General features: G+C 35.8%; 1 protein-coding gene across 1 annotated transcript in view; it reads right to left on the bottom strand.

Moving 5' to 3' along the window:
- The window catches only part of ETFA (electron transfer flavoprotein subunit alpha), an 85,254-nt gene that overhangs the window by 32,921 nt on the left and 25,966 nt on the right, over window positions 1-26,367 (bottom strand). The window contains exon 9 of the mRNA XM_029236799.1: window positions 22,440-22,522. Coding sequence (XP_029092632.1) covers window positions 22,440-22,522 — 83 coding nt within the window. The remainder of the gene's footprint in view (window positions 1-22,439; window positions 22,523-26,367) is intronic.

Below are 26,367 nucleotides of genomic sequence, written 5' to 3'. Positions count from 1 at the left end.
GACCTAGAGACACATACAGACTGAAAGTGAGGGGATGGAAAAAGATGTTCCATGCAAACGGAAATTGAAAGAAAGCTAAACAATAATGCTACTAAATAACCAAGAGATCACTGAAGAAATCAAAGAGGAAATTAAAAAATACCTAGAAACAAATGACAATGAAAACACGACGACCCAATACCTATGGGATGCAGCAAAAGCAGTTCTAAGAGGGAAGTTTATAGCAATACAATCCTACCTCAAGAAACAAGAAACATCTCAAATAAACAAACTAACCTTACACCTAAAGCAATTAGAGAAAGAAGGAAAAAAAAAACCAAAATTAGCAGAAGGAAAGAAATCATAAAAATTAGATCAGAAATAAATGAAAAAGAAATGAAGCAAACAATAGCAAAGATCAATAAAACTAAAAGTTGGTTCTTTGAGAAGATAAACAAAATTGATAAAACATTAGCCAGACTCAACAAGAAAAAAAGGGAGAAGACTCAAATCAACATTACTAGAAATGAAAAAGGAGAAGTAACAACTGACAATGCAGAAATACAAAGGATCATGAGAGATTACTACAAGCAACTATATGCCAATAAGATGGACAACCTGAAAGAAATGGACAAATTCTTAGAAATGCACAATCTTCCAAGACTGAACCAGGAAGAAACAGAAAATATAAACAGCACAATCACAAGCACTGAAATTGAGACTGTGATTAAAAATCTTCCAAGAAACAAAAGCCCAGGACCAGATGGCTTCACAGGCAAATTCTATCAAACATTTAGAGAAGAGCTAACACCTATCCTTCTCAAACTCTTCCAGAATATAGCAGAGGGAGGAACACTCCCAAACTCATTCTACGAGGCCACTATCACCCTGATACCAAAACCAGACAAAGATGTCACAAAGAAAGAAAACTACAGGCCAATATTACTGATGAAAATAAATACAAAAATCCTCAACAAATTACTAGCAAACAGAATCCAGCAGCACATTACAAGGATCATACACCACAATCAAGTGAGGTTTATCCCAGGAATGCAAGGATTCTTCAGTGTACACAAATCAATCAATGTGATAAACCATATTAACAAACTGAAGGAGAAAAACGATATGATCATCTCAACAAATGCAGAAAAAGCTTTCAACAAAATTCAACACCCATTTAAGATAAAAATTCTCCAGAAAGTAGGTATAGAGGAAACCTGCCACAACATAATAAAGGCCATATATGACAAACCCACAGCCAAGATCACTGTCAATGGTGAAAAACTGAAACATTTCCTCTAAGATCAGGAACAAGACAAGGTTGTCCACTCTCACCACTATTATTCAACATAGTTTTGGAAGTTTCAGCCCCAGCAATCAGAGCAGAAAAAGACATAAGAGGAATCCAAATCAGAAAAGAAGAAGTAAAACTGTCACTCTTTGCAGATGACATGATACTATACATAGAGAATCCTAAAGATGCTACCAGAAAACTACTAGAGCCAATCAATGAATTTGGTAGAGTTGCAGGATACAAAATTAATGCACAGAAATCTCTTGCATTCCTACACACTAACAACGAAAAATCTGAAACAGAAATTAAGGAAACACTCCCATTTACCACTGCAACAAAAAGAATAAAGTACCTAGGAATAAACCTACCTAAGGAGACAAAAGACCTGTATGCAGAAAACTATAAGACACTGATAAAAGAAAGTAAAGATGATACAAACAGATGGAGACATATACCACGTTCTTGGATTGGAAGAATCAACATTGTCAAAATGACTCTACTACTCAAAGTAATCTACTCAAAGTAACCTACAAGGCAATCCCTATCAAATTACCAATGGCATTTTTCACAGAACTAGAACAAAAAATGTCACAATTTGTATGGAAACACAAAAGACCCTGAATAGCCAAAGCAATCTTGAGAAAAAAAAACACAGCTGGAGGAATCAGGCTCCTGGACTTCAGACAATACTATAAAGCTACAGTAATCAAGACAGTATGGTACTGGCACAAAAACAGAAATATAGATCAACAGAACAGGATAGAAAGCCCAGAGATAAACCCACGCACATATGTTCACCTTATCTTTGATAAAGGAGGCAAGAACATACAATGGAGAAAAGACAGCCTCTTCGATAAGTGGTGCTGGGAAAACTGGACAGCTACATGTAAAAGAATGAAATTAGAACACTTCCTAAAACGACACACCAAAATAAACTCAAAACGGATTAAAGACGTAAATGTAAGGCCAGACAGTATAAAACTCTTAGAGGAAAACACAGGCAGAACACTCTATGACATATATCACAGCAAGATCCTTTTTGACCCACCTCCTAGAGAAATGGAAATGGAAACAAAAATAAACAAATGGGACCTAATGAAACTTAAAAGCTTTTGCACAGCAAAGGAAACCATAAACAAGAAGAAAAGACAGTCCTCGGGATGGGAGAAAATATGTGCAAACAAAGCAACTGACAAAGGATTAATCTCCAAAATATACAAGCAGCTCATGCAGCTCAATATCAAAAAAACAAACAACCCAATCCAAAAATGGGCAGACCTAAATAGACAGTTCTCCAAAGAAGATATACAGATTGTCAACAAACACATTAAAAGATGCTCAACATCACTAATCATTAGAGAAATGCAAATCAAAACTTCAATGAGGTATCACCTCATACAGGTCAGAATGGCCATCATCAAAAAGTCTACAAACATAAATGCTGGAGAGGGTGTGGAGAAAAGGGAACCCTCTTGCACTGTTGGTGGGAATGTAAATTGATACAGCTCTATGGAGAACAGTATGCAGGTTCCTTACAAAACTAAAGCAGAACTACCATACAACCCAGCAATCCCACTACTGGGCATATACCCTGAGAAAACCATAATTCAAAAAGAGTCATGTACCACAATGATCATTGCAGCTCTATTTACAATAGCCAGGACATGGAAGCAACCTAAGTGTCCACTGACAGATGAATAACGAAGATGTGGCACATATATAATGGAATGTTACTCAGCCATAAAAAGAAACAAATTTGAGTTATTTGTAGTGAGATGGATGAATCTAGAGTCTGTCATACAGAGTGAAGTAAGTGAGAAAGAGAAAAACAAATAGTGTATGCTAACACGTATATATGGAATCTAAAAAAAAAAATGATTCTGATGAACGAAGGGCAGGTCAGGAATAAAGACACAGATGTAGAGAATGGACTTGAGGAGACAGGGAAGGGTAAGGGTAAGCTGGGACAAAGTGAGAGAGTAGCACTGACATATATACACTACCTAATATAAAATAGATAGCTAGTGGAAAGCAGCCACATAGCACAGGGAGATCAGCTTGGTGTTTTGTGACCACCTATGGGTGTTGGATAAGGAGGGTGGGAGGGAGGCGCAAGAGGGATGGGATATGGGGATATATGTATACATACTGCTGATTCACTTTGTTATACAGCAGAAACTAACACAACACTTTAAAGCAATTATACTCCAATAAAGATGTTAAAAAATAAAAATAAAATAATGTCTGAAAATTAAAAAGAGAAAACCCTAAAGACTCCACCAAAAAACTGTTAGCACTAATAAATGAATTAACTTGGAAGATACAAAATCAATATATAGAAATCTGTTGTGTTTCTACACACTAACAACAAACTATCAGAAAGAAAAATTAAGAAAACTGTCCTATTTACAACTGCATCAAAAAGAATAAAATAACTGGGAATACATTTAACTAAGGAGGTGAAAGACCTGTATACTAAAAACTATGACCCTGATGAAAGAAATTAAAGAAGACACAAATAAATGGAAAGATATTCTGTGCTCATGGATTAGAAGAATTAATATTGTTAAAACATCCATACTACCCAAAGCAGTGTACAGATTAAATGCAATCCCTATGAAAATTCCAATGGCATTTTTCACAGAATTAGAACAATCCTAAAATGTGTATGGAACCAAAATATACCTTGAATAGCTAAAGTAATCTTGAAAAAGAATAAAAAAGCTGGAGGTACCATATCAGAAATTTGTAATATAATTTAAAACTATACTACAAAGCTATAGTAATCAAAACAGTATGGTACTGACATAAAACAGACATATAGATCAGTGGAATAGAACAGAGAACCCAGAAATAAACCCATTCACATATGGTCAATTAATTTATGACAAAGGAGCCAAGAATGTACAATGGGGAAAGGACAACCTCTTCAATAAATGGTGCTGGGAAGACTGGACAGCCACAGGCAAAAGAATGAAACTGGACCACTATCTTAAACCATACACAAAAATCAAATCAAAATGGATTAAGGACTCGAATAAGACCTGAAACCATAAAACGCTTAGAAAACATAGGTGGTAAGCTCCTTGACATTAGTCTTGGTGATGGTATTTTGGATTTCACACCAAAGGCAATAAAAGCAAAAATAAACAAGTTGGGCTATATCAAACTAAAAGGCTTCTGCGCAGCAAAGGAAACCATCAACAAAATGAAAAGGCTACGTACTGAATGGAAGAAAATATGTGCAAATCATATATCCAATAAGGGGTTAATATCCAAAACATGTAAACAACTCACACACCTCAATAGCAAAGAAAAAACAAAACAGAATCCAATTTAAAAAATGGGCTGAGGTTATGAACAGACATTCTTCCCAAGGAAGCCACAGAGAAGATGGCCAACAGGTACATGAAAAGATACTTAATGTTGCTAATCATCAGAGAACTGCAAATCAAAATCACAATGAGATAGCACCTCACACTGTTAGAAATGGCTGCTATGAAAAACAAAACAAAACAAACAAAAACCCAAGAGACGACAGCTGGCTAGGGTGTGGAGAAAACGGAGCCCTTGTGCACTGTTGACAGGAATGTAAATTGGCACAGCCACTATGGAGAACAAAATTAAAAAGAGAACTACCATATGATCCAGCAATTCCACTTTTGGATTTTTATTCAAAGAACACAAAAACACTAACTTGAAAAGATATTTATTGCAGCATTATTTACAACAGCCAAGATACGGCAACAACCTAAGTATCCACCAATGGATAAATGGATAAAGAAAATATGGTGTGGGGCTTCCCTGGTGGCGCAGTGGTTGAGAGTCTGCCTGCTGATGCAGGGGACACAGGTTCATGCCCTGGTCCAGGAAGATCCCACATGCCGCGGAGCGGCTGGGCCCATGAGCCATGGCCGCTGAGCCTGCACGTCCGGAGCCTGTGCTCCGCAACGGGAGAGGCCACAATAGTGAGAGGCCCGCGTACCGCAAAAAAAAAAAAAAAAAGAAAAAGAAAAAGAAAATATGGTGTGTACATATATACAATGGAACACTATTCTGCCATAAAAAAGAATGAAATCTTGCCACCTTGAGGGCGTTATGATAAATGAAATAAGAGAAAGACAAACACCATATGATCTCACTTAATGTGGAATCTAAAAAAACAAACAAAACAACTCTAAGCTCATTGATATGGAGAACAGATTGGTGGTTGCTGGGAGTGGGGAGGAAGGGTCAGAGGGTGGGCAAAATGAGCGAAGGGAGTCAAAAAGGCACCAACTTCCAGTTATAAAATAAATGAGTCATGGAGATGTAATGCACAGCATGGTGACTATAGTTAATGATATTGTACTGCACATTTGAAAGTTGCTACAAGAGTAAACCCTAAAAGTACTCATCAGAAGAAAAAAAATTCTATAACGATATATGGTGATGGATGTTAACAAAAAAACAGCATGTTATTATTAACATAAAGTTTTTAAAATATACAAAACAGTAGTACGTATCAGTGCTTCCCAACTTATTTATATCATGGCACACAGAAAATAGTAATATTTGTATGGTACACTAGGCTAAATGAACAAGGCTAGTCATAATATTTACTCTTCCAAAGACTGGGAGGATCAACATCTTGGCAAACTTGTAAATCATCCACGGCACTCAAGTTGAAAAGTTCAGCTATATACTGTTTAGGGATCTGTCGATATACAGTAAAAGTAAAAATGAAATTCATTGAAAAAATAATCATCAAATTTAGGGTAATGGTTACGTTTGAGGGGAGGGAAGGATATGCATTGAACAAAGAGTTACAGGGGTTTTCAATTGTAATACTGCTTTTTAAATTTGGTGGTAAAAACGTAGGTGTTTACTGTATTATTTTATATATAAATATATATTTACATATATATTTTTTAAATAAAAAGAAAAGATGGGAAACAAAGTGAATTTAGTAAACATAAGCTAATTTTTCAAGCTTAGCCTAGCAAGAGAGATAAACAGGGTGGTAGCTAGCAGGGAAAAAGAGCTGCTGGGTGGGTAGATGAATAATTTTCTTTTTTTAAGGTTATAAAATAGCAGCCAGGGACTTCCCTGGTGACGCAGTGGTTAACAATCTGCCTGCCAATGCAGGGGACACGGGTTCGATCCCTGGTCTGGGAAGATCTCACATGCCACGGAGCAACTAAGCCTGTGCGCCACAACTCCTGAGCCTGCGCTCTATAACCTGCAAGCCACAACTACTGAAGCCTGTGTGCCTAGAGCCCGTGCTCTGCAACAAGAGAAGCCACTGCAATGAGAAGCCCGCGCACCACAACTAAGAGTAGCCCCTGCTAGCCACAACTAGACAAAGTCCGCATGCAGCAATGAAGACCCAAAGGCAGCCAAATAAATAAATAAATAAAACTAAAATAAATAAATAAATAGCAGCCAGTAGAGAGGTGCCCTGGACCCAAAGTATGGGGGTAATTAATGAAATACCATCTCAAAGGAGGTAAGAAGTGATGGGATCCAACGACAGGTAGACATATTAGTATTAAATAAGGGCCACCTCTTTCTCTGATACATACAGGTAACCTTGGTTTTTGTTTTGTATTGTTTTTTGCTTTCATAGAGAGGACAATAAGTTGACTTGTGAAGCAGAAGGAAAGGTCAGTGTCCAAGAATAAGGGAAATGATACTAAATAAGGGGTTTAAAAAATTGGTACAATATAAAATAATGTAGTTGATATATACTAACAAATCAAAATTCAGTTCAGGTAGATATACTTGTGGAAAACTGTCTGAGGCTATACAATCCACCAATTTTTTCTGGACAAGTGATTTTCAAAACGTGCTCAGGGCTCTAATCACTCTGCAAAGGTGCCATAGGAAATCTCTCAGAATACTGAGAAAGGGAGGGAGCTGAGTTAGTAGCACTCCAGATACATGGCCCCAATTCAATCCCACTTTTTCTTATGTTATGTATGGAGCTTTCTGATAAGATTTCATATAAAGAAGGGCTCTACAACGAAACCACTATGAAATTTTATCCTAGCCAGACCTACAGGCCCAAAAGCAAATAATTTTGACTCCTTACAGTAGTACACTTAAATATTAGGCAATTGGCTGACACTGAAAAATACTATTTTTTTAAAAAAAACCTGCCCTATGAAACCACTCTCCTATTTATAATAAAGATATTGTTGAGGATGTTAATCAATAGTGTCCTCTGTATAAGGGCTCAAGGGATAAATGTATTTCTCTGATCTTGATACCAGGCCAAATTATGCTTCCCATGTGCAATTAGTTTGTTTTTACCTTAGGGACAATGTAAATGAAGACACTGATCTTGTTTCCCAATATGAACTGGCTTCTAGAAAACCTAGTGCCAAATTGGCAGCCCGGGTCTAACAAATGGACAAGGACATACAGAATTTATTTTCTTTAAAATCTCTCTCCTAGTTTCAACACATATCTCCAACCTTTGTTTACCCTCCACCTGAATTTTCTCAAGACCACTCCAATTGCTATCCAGCCACCCCCACACCTCACCCCAAGAGATACAAGGCAGAGTTTGGCTGTGACAGGTATGGGAGTGGAAAGTCAGAGCAGGAACACTAAGAAATCCCTATCTCTGAGGCCCAGGTGCAGAGGACCTGCCTAAGATAAGGTTAAATAAGAACTGAGAACCACCCCTTAACACAACCAAAGACTAAAGAGATATGACAACTAAATGCAATACTTGGCCCTAAACTAGATGCTGTACTGAGAGGGGAAATATATTATCATGAACATCAACAGGCTAATAAAATAGGAATATTCCATTAGAATATGGAAAACTGGAATTGGAATATCAACTGACAAAATCCAGATATGGAATGTAAACTGTACTTTGGCTATGTAAGAGACTATTTCTTTTTTTTTCTTTTATTGAAGTATGTTGATTTACAATGCTGTGCCAATCTCTGCTATACAGCAAAGTAACTCAGTTATACACATGTACACATTTATTAAAATATTTTTTCCATTATGGTTTATCACAGGATTTTGAGTATAGTTCCCTGTGCTATACATTAGGACCTTGTTGTTTAGCCATTCTAAATGTAATTGTTTGCATCTACCAACCTGAAACTCCCAGTCCATCCCTCTCCCTCCCCCACTCCCCCTTGGCAACCACAAGTCTGTTCTCTGTCTATGAGTCTATTTCTATTTTGCAGATAGGTTCATTTGTGCCACATTTTTGATTCCACATATAAGTAATATACGGTGTTTGTCTTTCTCATTCTTACTTCACTTAGTATGATAGTCTCTAATTGCATCCATGTTGCTGCAAATGGCATTTCATTCTTTTTTATGGCTGAGTAGTAGTCCATTGTATATATGTACCACATCTTCTTTATCCATTCATCTGTCAATGGACATTTAGTTGTTTCCATGTTTTGGCTATTGTGAACAGTGCTGCTATGAACATACGGGTGGATGTATCTTTTCGAATTATAGTTTTGTCTGGGTATATTCCCAGGAATGGGATTGCTGAATTATATGGTAATTCTATTTTTAGTTTCCTGAGGAACCCCCAAACTGTTCTCCATAGTGGCTGTACCAACTAACATTCCCACCAACAGTGTAGGAGGGTTCCCTTTTCTGCACACCCTCTCCAGCATTTGTTATTTATAGACTTTTTAATGATGGCCATTCTGACCAGTGTAAGGTGGTACCTCACTGTAGTTTTGATTTGCATTTCTCTATTAATCAGTGATGTCGAGCATCTTTTCATGTGCCTACTGGTTATCTGTAAGTCTTCTTTGGAAAAACGTCTATTAAGGTCTTCTGCCCATTTTCAATTGGGTTGTTTGGTTTTTTGTTATGGAGTTGTATGAGCTCTTTGTATATTTTGGAGATTAAGCCCTTTTGGGCTTAATATTTGCTTAATTTGCAAATATTTTCTCCCATTCTGAGGGTTGCCTTTTGGGGCTTTTTTGTTTGTTTTTTATAGTTTCCTTTGCTGTGTAAAAGCTTGTAAGTTTGATTAGGTGCCCTTTGTTTTTGTTTTTATTTCTATTGCCTTGGGAAATGGACCTAAGAAAACTTTGGTATGATTTATGTTAGAGAATGTTTTGTCTGTGCTTTCTTCTAGGAGCTTTATGGTGTCATGTTTTATGTTTGTCTTTAAGCCATTTTGAGTTTATTTCTGTGCATGGTGGGAGGGTGTTCTAACTTCATTGATTTACATGCAGCTGTTCAACTTTTCCAGCACCAATTTGCTGAAGAGGCTGTTTTTTTCCCATTTTATATTCTTGCCTCCTTTGTCGAAGATTAATTGACCGTAGGTGTGTGAGTTTATTTCTGGGCTTTCTATTCTGTTCCATTGATCCGTATGCCCGTTTTGATTTCTGTAGCTTTGTAGTACTGTCTGAAGTCTGGGAGAGTTATGCCTCCTGCTTTGTTTTTCTTCCTCAGGATTGCTCTAGCACTTCTGGGTCTTTTATGGTTCCATACAAAATTTTGAATTATTTGTTCTAGTTCTGTGAAAAATGTCATGGGTAATTTGATAGGGATCACATTAAATCTGTAGATTGCTGTGGGTAGTATTGCCATTTTAACAATATTAATTCTTCCAATCCAAGAGCATGTGGTATCTTTCCATTTCTTTGAATACTCTTTTATTTCCTCTATTAATGTTTTATAGTCCTCAGCATATAAGTCTTTCACCTCCTTGATCAGGTTATTCCTAGGTATTTTATTTTTTCAGGTGCAATTTTAAAAGGTATATATATTTTTTACATTCCCTTTCTAGTATTTCATTGTTAGTGTAAAGGAATGCAACCAACTTCTGAATGTTAATCTTGTATCCTGCTACTTTGCTGAATTCATTTATTAGATCTAATAGTTTTTGTGTAGAGTCCTTAGGGTTTTCTATATACAGTATGTCATCTGCATATAGTGACAATATTAGCTCTTCCCTTCCAATTTGGATACCTTTTATTTCTTTTTCTTGTCTGACTGCTATGGCTAAGACTTCCACTATTATGTTGAAGAGAAGTGGTGAGAGTGGGCATCCCTGTCCTGTTCCAGATTTTAGTGGGAAGGCATTCAACTTTTCACCCTTGAGTATTATACTGGCTGTGGGTTTGTCATAAATGGCATTTATTATGTTGAGATATGTTCCCTCTATTCCCACTTTGGTAACAGTTTTTATCATGAATGGATGTTGAATTTTGTCAAATGCTTTTTCTGCATCTACTGAGATAATCACGTGGCTTTTTACTTTTCTTTTGTTAATGTGGTATATTACATTGACTTGCATATCTTGAACCATCCTTGTGAACCTGGGATGAATCCACTTGGTTGCAGTATATGATCTTCTTTATATGTTGCTGGATTCAGTTTGCTAATATTTTGTTGAGAAATTTTTCATCTATATTCATCAAAGATATGGCCTGTAATTTTCTTTCTTGGTGGTGTCTTTGGTTTTGGTATCAGAGTGATGGTGGCTTCATAGAATGTCTTTGGGAGTGTTCCCTCCTTTTCAATCTTTTGGAAGAGTTTGAGAAGAATCAGTGTAAGTTCTTCTTTGTATGTTTGGTAGAATGTGCCTGTGAAGCCATCTGGTCCTGGACTTTTGTTTGTAGGAAGTTTTTTTTTTTTATTACAGATTCTATTTCACTTCTAGTGATCGGTCTGTTCAAATTATCTATTTATTTTTGATTCAATTTTGGGTGGGCTGTATGTTTCTAGAAAGTTGTCCACTTCTTCTAGGTTGTCAAATTTCTTGGTACATAATTGTTCATAGTATTCTCCTACAGTTTTTTGTACTTCTGTGGTATCAGCTGAGATTTCTCCTTTTTCATTTCTTATTTTGTTTATTTGGGATCTCTCTCTTTTCTTCTTGGTGGTCCTGGACAGAGGTTTGTCAATTTTGTTCACCCTTTCAAAGAACGAGCTCTTGGTTTTGTTGATTTTTTCCTATCGTTTTTTTAATCTCTATTTTATTTATTTCCTCCCTGATCTTAATTCTTTGCTTCCTTCTGCCAATTTTAGGTTTTGTTTGTTCTTCTTTTTCTAATTCTTTTAGGTGGTAGGTTAGGTTGTTTACTTGAGATTTTTCTTGGTATTTTGAGGCAGGCCTGTATCACTATGAACTTCCCTCTAACAACTGCTTTTGCTGCATTCCATAGATTTTCTATGGTTGTTTTCATATTCATTTGTGTAAGAGACTACTTCTACTCTTTGGAAATACACACTGAAGTATTTACAGGTCATGATCTTACTGTCAAATAGTTCAGAAAAAAACTGTGTACATACGTGTACACATACACACACACTGTATTATTTTTGATTTTCAAATTTTATAAGTTTGAAATTATTTCCAAATAAAAAGTTAATTAAAAAAAGAAAGGAAAAGAAGTCTTCGTTGCAACAGTAAGCTACAGACTAGTGGATCCCCATAACTGGGTCTGAATTCTTGCATGGAGCATGAATCCATAAACATACCAGATTGTTCCATATAAATAAATGTTCAGTAATCTTCCATATGTACGTGTCAACTACTATGAATGATAATAAAAAAATGTATTTAAAAGTATAACTAAATTCATAGAATCTCTGAGGTATCAGATATTTTCTTAAAAAATTGATAATAAAAGTAAAATTATTTTGTGAAATAACAGAATTTGCCTTTAAGTGTCCCCTTACGTGAAATAAGGAACTTCTTACTATCATCATCAGAGAGAACTATGATGATTCTTTCCATAGCTGTAACAAAATGGCAACAAAATACAACATAGGATCTTCAAATAATATAAAGTTAAAAGGAATATGAATGAAAAAAATCAAGCTTTAAAAGATTCAGGAGGTTTTGGTGGTAAGACAACACAGACCCAAATTTAATAAAGATAACTGAAAGTACTTTGTTCAGCTTTAAACACTAAGAAACATTGCATTATTACTAAACATTGCATTATTACTAGACACGGTTTTAACAGCAGACAATAAAATATGGAGGAAGGAGAAGAGAGATTTTGGATGTCTTCAGATGCCAACAGTAGGATCTGGCTGCCAAGAATCTAATGCAATATTAAGTAGCACTAATTAAAATATTATTTAGGAAGATAATAATCCAACTCTGTACTAGTCAGAGCACACATGAAGTAATGTGCTCAGTTCTAAGCCTCAGGACTCCTGCTTATGGCCCTGAGAATAGTTTGTATCAGACTAACCCCCCTCTTGCAGAGAAAAACTGTGAAACCTGGTGAAAATAAAGGCAGCAACTGTTTAAATACGTTGGAGATCAACCAAGATAGTGGACACTTGAGAAGCCAGAATTCTGTTGGGGAGGGAAGCACAATGAAAACAGCCCACTGTACACCTCTACTTCTTCCCTTGGGACATATGCAGATCTCCCACAAGGGGAATAAAAGCCCCTCAGAAAGCAGCCACTTTAGACAGAAACCTGCAGTCTTATTAGTGGAGGGAACAAACAAGACAGTATTTATGGCTGCAACATTAGCTGGAAGGTGAGGAAAATATTCCAGAGGGACAACCACAAACTCTGCATACATATTCTGCTCAAAACTCTGGCTGACCACCCCCGGACACACACTGGACATGTGTCAGGTAGCCTCTAAGCCAGCTGGCTAGGCCAAAAGAGAAGAGGATTTGAGGTTTGAGTGCAGTCAAATTAATTGCCTGCGAAAACAAAAATGAATATTCTCAATAGAAATATAAGAGAATCCATAATCTCTAAACATATTATTCAATGTGCATAATATGATCCCAAAGTACTAGGCCAGTGATTCTTAAAATGTGACCTGCATATTCCTGTAAGTCCCAAGACCCTTTCAGGGGTCTGCAAGGTCAAAAATATTTTCATAGTAATACTAAAATGTTATTTGTCCTTTTCTCTCTCATTCTATCACAATGCTACAGTGCAGTTTTCCAGTGGTTACATGACTGTTTGAGGAAGTCATCTCTCTGGTAACTACCAGAAGGTAGGCATCTGTATTTCTGTGTTACCTAAAAATGTTTAAAGTAGTAGGTTTTAAGTATAAATATGTATGTTTAGAGAGATTAACTCAGTTTGTTCTCAGTACAGTAGCTTGTGCTCTTATAGTTGTAATTTCTGTAACCTCATTATCATCCAATAAATTGATATTTGGAATCCCAAAGATTTCCCTGTGCCTACAAGGAAACACAAGAAGTACATTTTGTTACCTTATATGGCAATAAAAAATGTTTTGTAAATTTTTACATATTTTAAAATTTATCTAAAACTATAATTTTAGATTTTGCTAATATTTATACTAAAATACAGAAGACTCACTTTCCCAACCCACAGCTCCAACATCTACATCAAAAGATGCTGATAAAGATGAAACTGATAACAGAGATCTCTAACTTATGGAAAAGAGGAATGTATTCTAAAAAATATTGTGTAAAATTAAAAATAAGTGAAAACATGATGAAAGTTATCTTTCTCTTGGCTTCAGAGATGTTAATAATTTATGTTACTGTGTCTTTTGCAACAGAAATGATGGCCATTTTGAAAATAAGTCCATTTAGAGAAAAATTAATTGAATGTTTTATTTTTAACACAGATGTGATGAGTTTAAAAGTAAAAAATTGTTTAGCTTTTCAAACCAGGAAGGAAAAAGTCACTGAAGCATCATATGGGTTATCATATTTCATTGGCTAGACAAGCACAGTTGCTAAAAGACTAATAAAGGTGACCTTGCTAAATGCCTGCTAGATGAAAAAACAGTGAAAGAAACTATGGCACTGCCACATTCCAATGATACAGGAACTTGCTGAATAAAAGATTTAACTGTAAACATGAATATTAAGTTAATAAATCATCTGCAAAATTGTACTTCTGCCTAACAAACAGACAAATCTATATAGTTGGGTTTTGTGTTTTAATTGTATTTGTCCAGTATCAATAACAACTAAATACTGAAGAATTCCTTTATGTGAATGCTTGGCAACAAACAAAAGTGGTACTGAAAAACTCAAAGTATTAAGTAACATTTTTGGATCTCATGGCTTATCCTAGAAAAACTGTATTGACTTTTGCACTGATGATGTAAAAATAACAGTGGGTAAAACTGCTGCCTTAGCCTTAAGCAAGACAGTTGCACCAAACTGTACTAGTTGTCACTGCATTCTTCATGGCCACATACAGTTTAAAAAAAAAGAAAAAGAAAACCTGGTTTCACTTAACAATGCCCTTGATGAAGTAGTAAAAATTATTAGTTTTATTAAATCTTGACCTTTGAGCACACATCTTTTTAGTATTCTGTGTGACAAATCACGAAGTATGCAAAGTACTTCCATTGCATACAAAAGCACAATGATTGTCTTGAGGAAAATGGCTCGTGTGATGGTTTGAGTAAACCACCCACATTTTCATGGATCACCATTTCCACTTCAAAGAACAACTGATAGATATTTGGAGTTTTGGCAGACATTTTATTGAAAATGAATGAGGTGAGCTTATCAATTCCTAGAAAACAAAGTTTTTGTTGCCATGGACAAAATTTGTGAATTAAGTTGATAATTAGAATTTTTTAAAAACTTGTATCCATGAATATGAACTGTAAAGACTCCTCTAATGAGATGAGTGGTGATACTCATGATGAAGGTAATGTTTTGATATTGATAAAATGTGTCAACATTTGAAAGATCTACAAAACTCACTAAAGGTTATTTTCTAAATGTTACAGGATAGTGAAAGATCCATTCGAAGTACAATACAGACCAACAGATTTTAATGTAAGGGTATGAAAAGTTCATTGATATGTTTCAGATTCCACACTGCCAATACCCTTTAAGAATTTACTCCTTGTCAAGTTCTGATGTAGTGTAAAAGAAGAATATCTACAATTTAATGAAAAGGCTATTAAAATACTCCTTTCTTTCTATATATCTGTGTGATGCTGGATTTTCTTCATATACTTCAATCAAACCAATATAAAACAACACACAATTAGCAGAAACGAGAATCTAGCAGTTTTCTACTAAGCCAGATATCAAGTCAAAAATGTAAAAAACTACCATTATTCTCATTAAATTTGTTTTGGAAGACAGTTATTTTCACTAAAATGTTATTTATATTAAAAGAAATGGCTTTACTGTTGTTATTTTCAAAAGAATAAATATTTTAAAATTTTCTCAGTTTGAATTTCTAATATAAGAAATATCAATAGATATAACCCAAATAAACAAAAGCTCTGAGAGCCCTAAATAAATTTTAAAAGGAGCCCTAAGACAAAAAATTTGAGAACCATTGTACTACACACATAATGAAACGAGAAAGTGTGAAAATACAATCAAAGGACATCAACCCTGAAATAACCCAGAACTTGGAATTAGTACACAAGGATTTAAAAGCAGCTATTACAAGTATGGTCAAGGATGTAAAGCAAGATACCTGTAATGACTGCACAGATAAGAAATCTCAGCAGAGAAATGAAAGTATAAAAAGAACCAAATGAAAATTTAGAACTAAAAAATACAAAATCAGAAATTTCCTAGATGGGTTTAATAGTATATTAGAAATTATAAAAGAGTCAGTAACCTTGAAGATAGACCAATAAAATTATTCAATCTGAAGAACAGAGGGAAAAAAAACATGAAAAAGAATGAACAGAGCTTAAGTAACCTACAGAAGAATATAAAGATATCTAAAATATGTGCAACTGGAGTCCTAGAATAAAAGTAGAGAAAAATAATGTGGCATAGTGTTCTATGTCAACAGGCCAAAACTGGACCGCCATCTGTTTTTGTACATAAAGTTATAATGGAATACAATTCATTCACTTACTTACAAGTCTATGGCTGCTTCTGCTCTACAACAGAAGAGTTAAGTAGTTACAACAGAGACTATGGCCAATTAAACCAAAAATACTTCCTATGTGATTTACAGATAGCTTGCTGTCCCCTGGTCTAGATCTTTTATGTCCTTACTGAAATTTTCCATCTAGTTATTCTGTCAATTACTGGGAGAAGGTATTAAACCCTCCAACTATAATTATGGATTTGTTTATTCCTCACTTTAGTTCTGTCAGATTTTGCCTGATGTATTTTGAAATTCTGTTATTGGGCAGTTACACATTCATGATAGTTCTTTCTGATAAATTGATCCTTTTATCATTACATAATGGCCTCTTTATGTTTGGCAGTACCCATTGTCTTGGAAGTTTGCTTTATCTGATATTAAAAAAGACAAACCAGATTTCTTATGCTCACTATTTGTATGGTGTATTTTTTTCTATCTAAAATGTATTTCTTTTAGGTAGCATATAGCTGAGTCTTGCTTTGTATACATCTGGTAATCTCTGCTTTTTGACTGGAATATTGAGTTCATTTACACTTTTCTCTCACTGCTTTTAAGAATTTATTTTTATCAGTATTGATGTGGATGTACATTGTTTATGAGTTTTGAATACAATTATATCAACCATAAAAATAGACCAAACAATTCTGCTTGTCCGTCAGAAAACAATTCTTGATCATGAGATTTTAGGTCTTCGTTTTGTTCTCATTTAAAGTAATAAAAGGTGTTTGCTGATCATTAGCTGGAGAAAACTGCAAAGTCAGTGAATCTGGAAACATTTATGACATACAGATGGCCAAGAGGCACATGAAAAGATGCTCAACACTGCTAATTATTAGGGAAATGCACATCAAAACTACAATGAGGTATCACCTCATACCAGTCATAATGGCCATCAACAAAAATTCTACAAAGAACAAATGTCAGAGAGGGTGTAGAGAAAAGGGAACCCTCCCACACTGTTGGTGGGAATATAAACTGGTACAGTCACTACAGAGAACAGTATGAAGATTCTTTAAAAAACTAAAAATAGAGCTACCATATGATTTAGCAATCCCACTCCTGGGCATATACCCGGAGAAAACCATTATTCAAAAAGATACAGGCACCCCAATGTGCAATGCAGCACTATTTACAATAGCCAACACATGGAAGCAACCTAAATGTCCATCGACAGGTGAATGGATAAAGAAGATGTGGTACATATATACAATGGAATATTACTCAGCCATTAAAAAGAATGAAATAATGCCATTTGCAGCAACATGGATGAACCTGGAGATCATCATACTAAGTGAAGTAAGTCAGAGAAAGACAAATATCATACGATATCGCTTATATGCAGAATCTAAGAAAAAATGATACAAATGTACTTATTTATAAAACAGAAACAGACTCACAGACTTAGAGAACCAACTTATGGTTACCAGGGTAAAAGGGTGGGGGGTATGAACAGACTGGGAGTTTGGGACTAACATGTACACACTGCTATATTTAAAATAGATAACCAAAAAGGACCTACTGTATAGCACAGGAAACCCTGCTCAGTACTCTGCTAATAACCTAAATGGGAAAAGAATTTGAAAAAGAAAAAAGTTTCAATAGGGAATGCAGCAAGGAGATCTGATGTTGGTTAAATTATGGACTCTTTCCAATTAGTTGGCTCTCCCTCCAAAGCAAATGTACTAAAAATAAAATGACTTCCTTTCTGAAAAAAATTTTTTCCTTTTTATCATTCTGTAAACAATTTGACTATTATACGCCTTGTAGTTTCATTCCTGTTTCCTGTTCTTGGCGTTTGTTGAGCTTCTGAGATCTGTGGATTTATAGTTTTCATCAAATTTGGACATTCTATGGTCATTATTTCTTACAATAGTTTTCCTGATCCAATTACACATATATTAGGCCTCCTAAAGTTGTCCCATAGCTCACCAAGGCTCTGTCCATTTTTTTCCTGTGTTTTCAAAATTTTCTGTGTTTCATTTTGGACAGTTTTTGCTGCCATATCTTCAAGTTCACTAATCTTTATTCTTGTAGTGGCTAATGGCAGGATAAACATTCTTTTCAAGTGCACAAGGTATATTCACCAAGATAGAGCATTTGTTAGGCCATAAAATAAGACTCAATGAATTCTGATACTGAAATATTAAAGAGATGCTCACCAAAATTAAATTTGAAATCAGTAATAGAAAGCTATCTAGGAAAAAAAATCACAAATATATAGAAATTAAACATTCTTAATTTTCTAAATTAGAAAATTTTTTTAACGAATGATGAAAACATATCAAAATTTGTGGGATGCATCTAAAGTCCTATTTAGAGGGAAATTTGTATCTTTAATATTTACATTTAAAAACAAGCAAAATACAAAATTAATGAAGTAAAGTTCTACCTTAAGAGCAAGGTAAACCCAAAGTAATTAGAAGGAAGAAAATTAAGAGCAAAAATCAATAAAAAGAAAACAATGAAAAAAATTAACAAAGCTAAGAGTTGGTTCATTAGTGTAGCTGCTCTGCAAAACAGTCTGGCAGTTCCTCAAAGGTTAAACATAAAGTTACCATATGAAAAGCAATTCCACTCCTCAGTACATATCCAAGAGAAATGAAAACACATGTCCACACAAAAACCTGTACATGAATGTTCCTATCTGCATTATTCATAAGAGCCAAAAAGTAAAAGCAGCCCACACACACACAAACCAATCTTACACAGATATTTCCTTCAGAAAATATAGCAGGAGGGAATATCTTTCAACTCATTTTATGAAGCCAGCATAATGCCAATACCAGAATTAGACAAAGATATTGGGCAGGGGGGAATTAGAGATTATTTTGATAAAGACAGGCCTAAAAATCTTTAAAAAAATATTAGTCAATCAAAACCAGCAATGTATTAAAAGGATAACATATCATGATCAAGTAGGGTTTACCACAGTAACTCAAGGTGGTTTAACATTCAAAAATCAACCAATGTAATTCACCAAATTAACAGAAAAAAGGAAAAAAACCATGATCATTTCAACAGATGCAGAGAAATATTTGACAAAATTCAACAACCATTCATGATAACAACTCTCAGCAAATCGGGAACAGAAGGGAAGTTCCTCATCTTGATACCATTAAAATAAATAGGCAAGCCACAGATTGGGAGAAAATATTTGCAAAACATATATGACAAGTAACATATCTGGAATAGATTTTTTTAAAAACTTCTACAACTCAATAACAAAAAGACAAGCAATTCAATAAAAAAGGTGCCATACATCTGAACAAATACTTTGTAAGGAAGACATCTGAGTGGCCAATAACACAACAGTGTTCATCATCACAGATATCAGGAAAATGCAAATTAAAACCACATATAAAGTACACCACTACACAAGCACCTGAACGCTAAAATACCAAATGTTGGTGAAAATGAGGAGCAAGTGGAACCCAGATACATAGTTGGTGGAAATATAAAACTGTACAACTACTTTGGGAAGAAATGATCCAGAGGGGTGTCAGAGTCCAAGCAAGGTAGGTAGGGTTATCTATATAGGAGGGCTGAATGTTCAGTGCAGGGTGTGGGAGCCTGAGTGGGGCAAGGAGAGCATTTGTGCAGGTTAACGTATTGGCAGGGTCCAGGTTTTTTACTGCCAATGAAAGGCATTACAAACAGGGAAAGGGAGAGTCAGAATTGACCTTGGACTGGAATTGGTGATGTCACTGTGAACTCATGGTTTTCAATGTAGATAGACTGATAGTGAAATACATATAAATGTTTGTATGTGTATATGAATACATATGTGTGTATATCTGCATACATATATACATACCTACACACATTCCCTAGCTTTTTTCACTGAGGGGTCCTGGGAATAGCAACGAGCACAATTAACATCCAGATGTCAGCTTCATACTATTCTTCACTAAAAGGAGCCAGGACTCCCTGGAGAAAAGACTGATGCCAGGGCTGGGATAGGAAAGGTACAAAAAGCCTGGAACGTCTTATTCTGCCAGTAAGTAAGAAAGGCCTCAAAGAATTATGGGAACATGTCAAGAAGATACAGAAGCCACCTTGAAGGGGTTCTCACTGGCCAAATGTGGAACAATTTTTACATCAATTAAAGTAATAACAACAGATTTTCACCCATTGAATAAAACAGGAACCATAAGTCCTATTATAAAGAAATGAATATTTATTTAACATTCATTTATAAATAAATATAAACTGAAAGTGAGGAGAACTGGAATATTCACATCATTTCAAAGTACCTCCTCATAAAACATTTATTAATTGCAAAGGGAAAAATAACTTTACAGTGGAGAAGTTTGACAGATATCAAAGCCTTTAATATATTTAAATTCCTTATGAAAAATTTAACCAAATGGTCAAAGTGAAAATCTAATAAGACACAATGAAATTGTGTACCATCTGATAGTATAAAATACATCCTTTTGCTATATAGGACATTATTGGGACAACTGGCAAAACCTGAACAAGGGCTAATGATTAGATAGTATTAATGTAAATTTATGTTAATCTCCTAATTTTAAAAGTTGTATTGTGGCTTTATAGGACAATGTCCTACATATTTGGAGATGATGGAGAATCATCTCAGCAACTTACTCTCAAATAGTCCACAAAAATAAAGGCTTTTACTCTGTCCTTGAAAGTTTTCTGTAAACTTGAGATCATCTCAAAAAGGCTTTAAAGCCTTAAAGAAAACTACACACACACACACACACACACACAAATAAATATGTACACATATATATACATGTCAAACTCTAACTCAGAGTTAATGAATCAGAATCTCAGGGGCTTACATGATTTATGTTAAAGAAAGTCTTCAAAGCCTTTAATGTATTTAAATTCCTTATGAAAAATTTTCAATAATCCTATATTCATGACAGTAATGTTGAAGAAAGCTGACTGTATGACATTTATTTACAATACAGGTAAGGATGCCACTGGTCATTCCCTGTCATTCTGCTATCCTACTTAATAACAAGTGTGTTGTTACTGAAAAGTCAATGTAAATAAAAGTTTGTCTCTCACCATACTTCCTTGTAGAAGTATTATTGATTAGGAAGGTTGTGGGTCTGATCTTTTGTAAATAAATTCAAGCCTAAAGATTATCTATTCATGTAAACTAGGAAGAAGAAGATTTCTACCAAAAAAATACCTATGTGCCACACCTCATTAAATGCTAGGGAAGGCTTGAGCTTACTTGCTCCATAAATGCTCTCACAGCCTCACTAATGCAGTATCACAAGCAAATAGGTCACATGGTTTTGTGACTTTGTTTATTTAGTAACTATTTTACATTCTGAGATCTTATCTGACTTCAAATAAGCTGAATAACACAAAAAGTATTAACAACCATCAATACATTAGATCTTATAAAAATTAAAAATTTCTGCTCTTCAAAAGAAAGTGAATAAAGAAGCAATAAAAAGACAAAGAACCCAATTTTAAAATGGGCAAAAGACTGAACACTCTTCAAAACAAACTTCAAAAGCAAGACAAATTTTTTGCCTATTTTGAAACTTTGAATGAACCTCTGATGGAACAGGGCACTGAGATATGAGATTTTTTAAAACGGATATGACTTAATATCCTGCTTTGAAATACATTAAAAAAATTTTGAAATACATTAAAAAATTTTTGAAATATATAAAAAAATTCATTTTCCTCCATACAGTAAAGACTTAAACTGGCTGAGAATTGTATTCACTGAAAACCTGAATCATCTAAGAAATGTGAACAATCATTAGATATTGTTAGTGATTCAACTTTGAAACCAAAGTATTCCTTTTGTAAGTTTTGGATAGTTTTAACTGAATAGTCTAGTATCACTTACCCATATGGATAAGAATTTTCTGAATTTCATGCAACTAGACATAATACAGAAATAAACTAGGTGTTCAGGAAGATATAAGACCACAGTTGTCACTCACAGCTCCCAATTTTGAGATTCTGTGTTCATTAATATAGATTCATCAGTTTTACTGATAGATTTTATAATATATAGGCTTTATGGTAAATAAATGTTAACGTGAACTTGTAAAATCCATTTAATAATAAAATGCTGCTTCTATCAATTTTATATTTAGTGTTGTGACATAAATTTGACAAACTATTCCACTGCTTTAAAAAATGTGAAAAACAATGCTGGATTTAAGAACTGCTCTGTGTTTTACTGAGGCCAAGAAATCCACAGACCTGTGAGAAGGACACATTCACCATGGTAATGGCTAACTGCTTAGGTACATTGAATAGGGCACCAATCACAGGTATGATTGTTCCACAAATATATACAGTTCTTATCCCCATAGAATTCTGCATGGCATATTTTATTGCGATACTTACCGGTGCTACTATTTTTCCTGTCTGTCCAACTTGCAAGTCATTGGGAACAAAGCCAGCATCAACAGCAGCACGAGACGCACCAACTAAGGAAAAAATATTTGTCATTTTTTTAAGCTCTATTATTCAACTAGTTGGAATATTCACTGATAACAGTAAAAAAAAATACTGATATAGTACATACATAAAACATACATTATAACCTGTTTGGGACGTCATTATATAATGCTCCTTTACACCGTAACTTCACAGCTTTTAAAGAAAGGTATTATAATATCTTTACCCCTAGGACCAGATAAAGAAAAGAGTTACATACAACACAAGATAAAGGCTTAACCAGTATTTTCTATCTAAAAATAAAAATGAGAATTTAACTAGCCTTCTATCCTCATTCAGCAGGAGTCAAAAGGGGCCCTGTACTTGGAGAAAAGGTACCCCACTCCCAGCAGGGGTCAACAATGAGCCTCAGGTCCTCTTCATCTCCATCTAGAGAGGACAAAAAGGGGGAGCCCTAGTGAATACTCCTCACTACCTCTTAACACTCACAGATTCACCTCCACTACCTATCATGAGTCAGTCAGGACTGATCACATTCTGCCCTTCACTTACATTAGTCACTGCATCAAGCCCCAGACTCAAAGGTTATCCTTCATAACCCATACACTGATCCCCACAATGCCCTGCAGCTCCCCAATCTGCACCCTTCTCCCACTGCTCCCCAATTCCTGAAACCTTACACTATGATTTCTGGAATTCACAGCTTGATACCAGCAAACCACAAGTCTCTGTATCTTCCACCTATCTGTCTAAATGTTCCCTGAGGACAAGGATTCCCCTGCAGCCCTCTCCAGCAGATGTCGCTTTGTCTGCCACCATCTTCATACCACTGGGCCTAGAGGTGGTACACCAGGCCCTCACCGCCACTCTCAGAAAGTTTCCCCTCCTCCCTCCTTAAAACCCTTCAGCTTCGAATCTCATGTCATCAGATGTCACCCATATATTGCTGTGTCATCTATCAACCAGCAGGTCAATCTCCTTCATCCCTCAATGATTTTTAGCTTCTGGGTCTTTGTCACTTTCTCCAATACTAGTCTTAATTCTTGAAGACTTTGACACCCTGGCTTCTCAGTTCCTTGAGCAACTCTCCTCCAGTCATCTTGTCCTTCACTCTGCCCATGGTCAAATCCCCAACCAGCCCATTAGCAACCTCCCTCAATAATCTTGATTTCCAAAGTCTCTCTGTGACCTCCCCTTTCTAGCTGACTATTTTTAGTACCCTACTCCAACAACCCTCTGACCACACTGGGATCCACAATTCTATTCATTGTCCCTCTCTCCCCTCATGTTCTCTCTTCTTTCTTTACCCAGCTTAATTTCTATGATCAGTGACTCTAATCACTCCTTTGCATATGTCTTTAATTTCTTTGCCCTCCTCTTATACCATCACACTCAAGTGGAAATCCTCCATCTCTGGTTACTGATTAAGCAATCTTTCCACCTTTTCCATGCCTGTCCTACTATAGTTCTGCATGGCTGGAGAAAAACACCAATACTCAGCCATGTTAACTGGGTTTTACTTTAAATAAATAGGCCTTAATTCTCTCCATCTTTCTTAAACTATCGATATAATTTCATATCTTTCCTTCTCTCTTCAAACTTCCAATACTCTTTAAGATTCTGCCTATTTCACTGAAAAAGTTGAAACAATCAGAAGAGAATTTCCACGTGCTCCAACTAACACATTCACCCATCAACCTGCAGCTGTGTTCATATTCTCTCTCATCTACTCAAGAACATCCCTCCAGTAACTCTCCTGTCTATCTCGTGTATGATTAATCTCCCTCTTAAATGAAGCATTCCTATCAGCATGTAAGTATGCTATTATTTGTCCAATCTTTGAAAAGTCCCTCTGTTCGTCCCACTCCCCCTCTAGCTACTGGCTATTTCTCTGCTCTCCCATATAGTTAAAAGCCTCTAAAGAGTTGTTTGCATTCACTGTCTCTAATGCCAGGCCTCCCATTCTATTTCTAAAAACTTTTTTATTAAGATATAACACACATAAAGAAAAGCACACAAATCACAAATGTGCTACTGCTCAATGGCTGATCATAAGTGAATACAACCAGGTAACTACTACCTAGGACCATTCTTTTAAACCCACTCCAATCAGGTTTTCACCCCCACTACCCACCACCCCCATTACTAAAACTGCTCAAAGTCACCAATGACTTCTAAGTGTTTGAATCAATTAGTCACCTTTCAGTCCTCACCTTCCTTGACCTTCTGTCCTTGCAGCATTTGACATAGGTCATCACTCTTTCCCTTACTGAAACACTTCATTTGGATTCCAAAACATCATACTCTCTATCCTGATTTTCCTGCCTTACTTACCCCTTCCTTTTGGTCTTCGTTCTCCCCTTCTCCCCTACCTCTTAATCTTGCAGAGTCTAAGGCTTAGTCCTGGGACCTCTTCTATATCTACACTCAGTTAGTTCCCTTGGTGAGTTCATCTGGTCTCATGGCTTCAAATGCCAAATAAACGCAATTGATTTCCAAATTTCTATCTCCAGCCCAAACTTTTGAACTCCACATTCCTATACCGATTGCTTAACTGACATCTCTATTAGGATGTCTATTATTTGACATCTCAAAACTTAGTACAATCATTCCTCAGTATCCGCAGGGGACTGGTTTCAGGAACCCCGCCCCACAAGGATACTGAAATCCAAGGATGCTCAAATCCCTTATGTACAATAAAATGGCATATATTTGCATATAACCTACGTATACAGGCATACCTCAGAGATATCGCTGGTTCGGTTCCAAACCACCACAGTAAAGCAAGTTACATGGATTTTTTTGCATATGAAGGTTATGTTTATACTATACTGTAGTCTATTAAATGTGCAATAGCATTATGTCTAACAAAATAATGTACGTACCTTAATTTAAAAATACTTTATTGCTAAAAAATGTTAGTCATCATCTGAGCCTTCAGCAAGTCACAGTCTTTTTGCAACAGTAACATCAAAGGTCACTGATCACATATCGTTAACAAATATATCAGTAATGAAAAAGTTTGAAATATTGCGAGAATTACCAAAACGTGACACAAGAGACATTAAGTGATCAAATGCTGTTGGGAAAATGGCACCAATAGGCTTGCTCAAAGCAGGGTTGCCACAAACCTTCAATTTGTAAAAAATGTAATATCTGCGAAGTGCAATGCCTATACTTTAAATCATCTCTAAATTACTTATAATACTGAATAATGTAAATGCTATGTAAATAATTATAAATACAATGTAAATGTTATATAAACAGCTGCCAGTGCAATGTAAATTCATATTGTTTTTGGAACTTTCTGGAATTTCTTCCCCCTGAATATTTTTCTTTTTTTTTTGCGGTACGTGGGCCTCTCACTGTTGTGGCCTCTCCCATTGCGGAGCACAGGCTCCGGACGCGCAGGCTCAGCGGCCATGGCTCACGGGCCTAGCCGCTCCGCGGCATGTGGGATCCTCCCGAACCAGGGCACGAACCCGTGTCCCCTGCATCGGCAGGCAGACTCTTAACCACTGCGCCACCAGGGAAGCCCCCGCCCCGAATATTTTTGATCCATGGTTGGCTGAATCCATGGATGCAGAACCTGCACATATGGTGGCCTGAATGCATGCCCAAAACTGAACTGCTGGTCTATCCTTGGAAACTGTGCCACCTGGGGTATTCCCCATCTCAGCTAATGGCAACTCCATCCTACCAGCTGCCAGATAAAAACCTTTCCTCATAATCTATATTCAGTCTATCAGGAAATCCCAATGGTTCTACCTTCAAATATATATCCCAAAACTCTTTCTCCCCACCTCTACAGCTACTAACCTGGTCCAAACCATGAGCATCTCTCACTGAATGATTGAAACAGTCTTCTAATTGA

This window comes from Monodon monoceros, unplaced genomic scaffold, assembly GCF_005190385.1.
Source record: "Monodon monoceros isolate NGI ecotype Baffin Bay Population unplaced genomic scaffold, NGI_Narwhal_1 Super_Scaffold_21, whole genome shotgun sequence".
NCBI classification, from domain to species: Eukaryota; Metazoa; Chordata; class Mammalia; order Artiodactyla; family Monodontidae; genus Monodon; species Monodon monoceros.
This window is presented reverse-complemented; position numbering and strand designations above follow the sequence as displayed.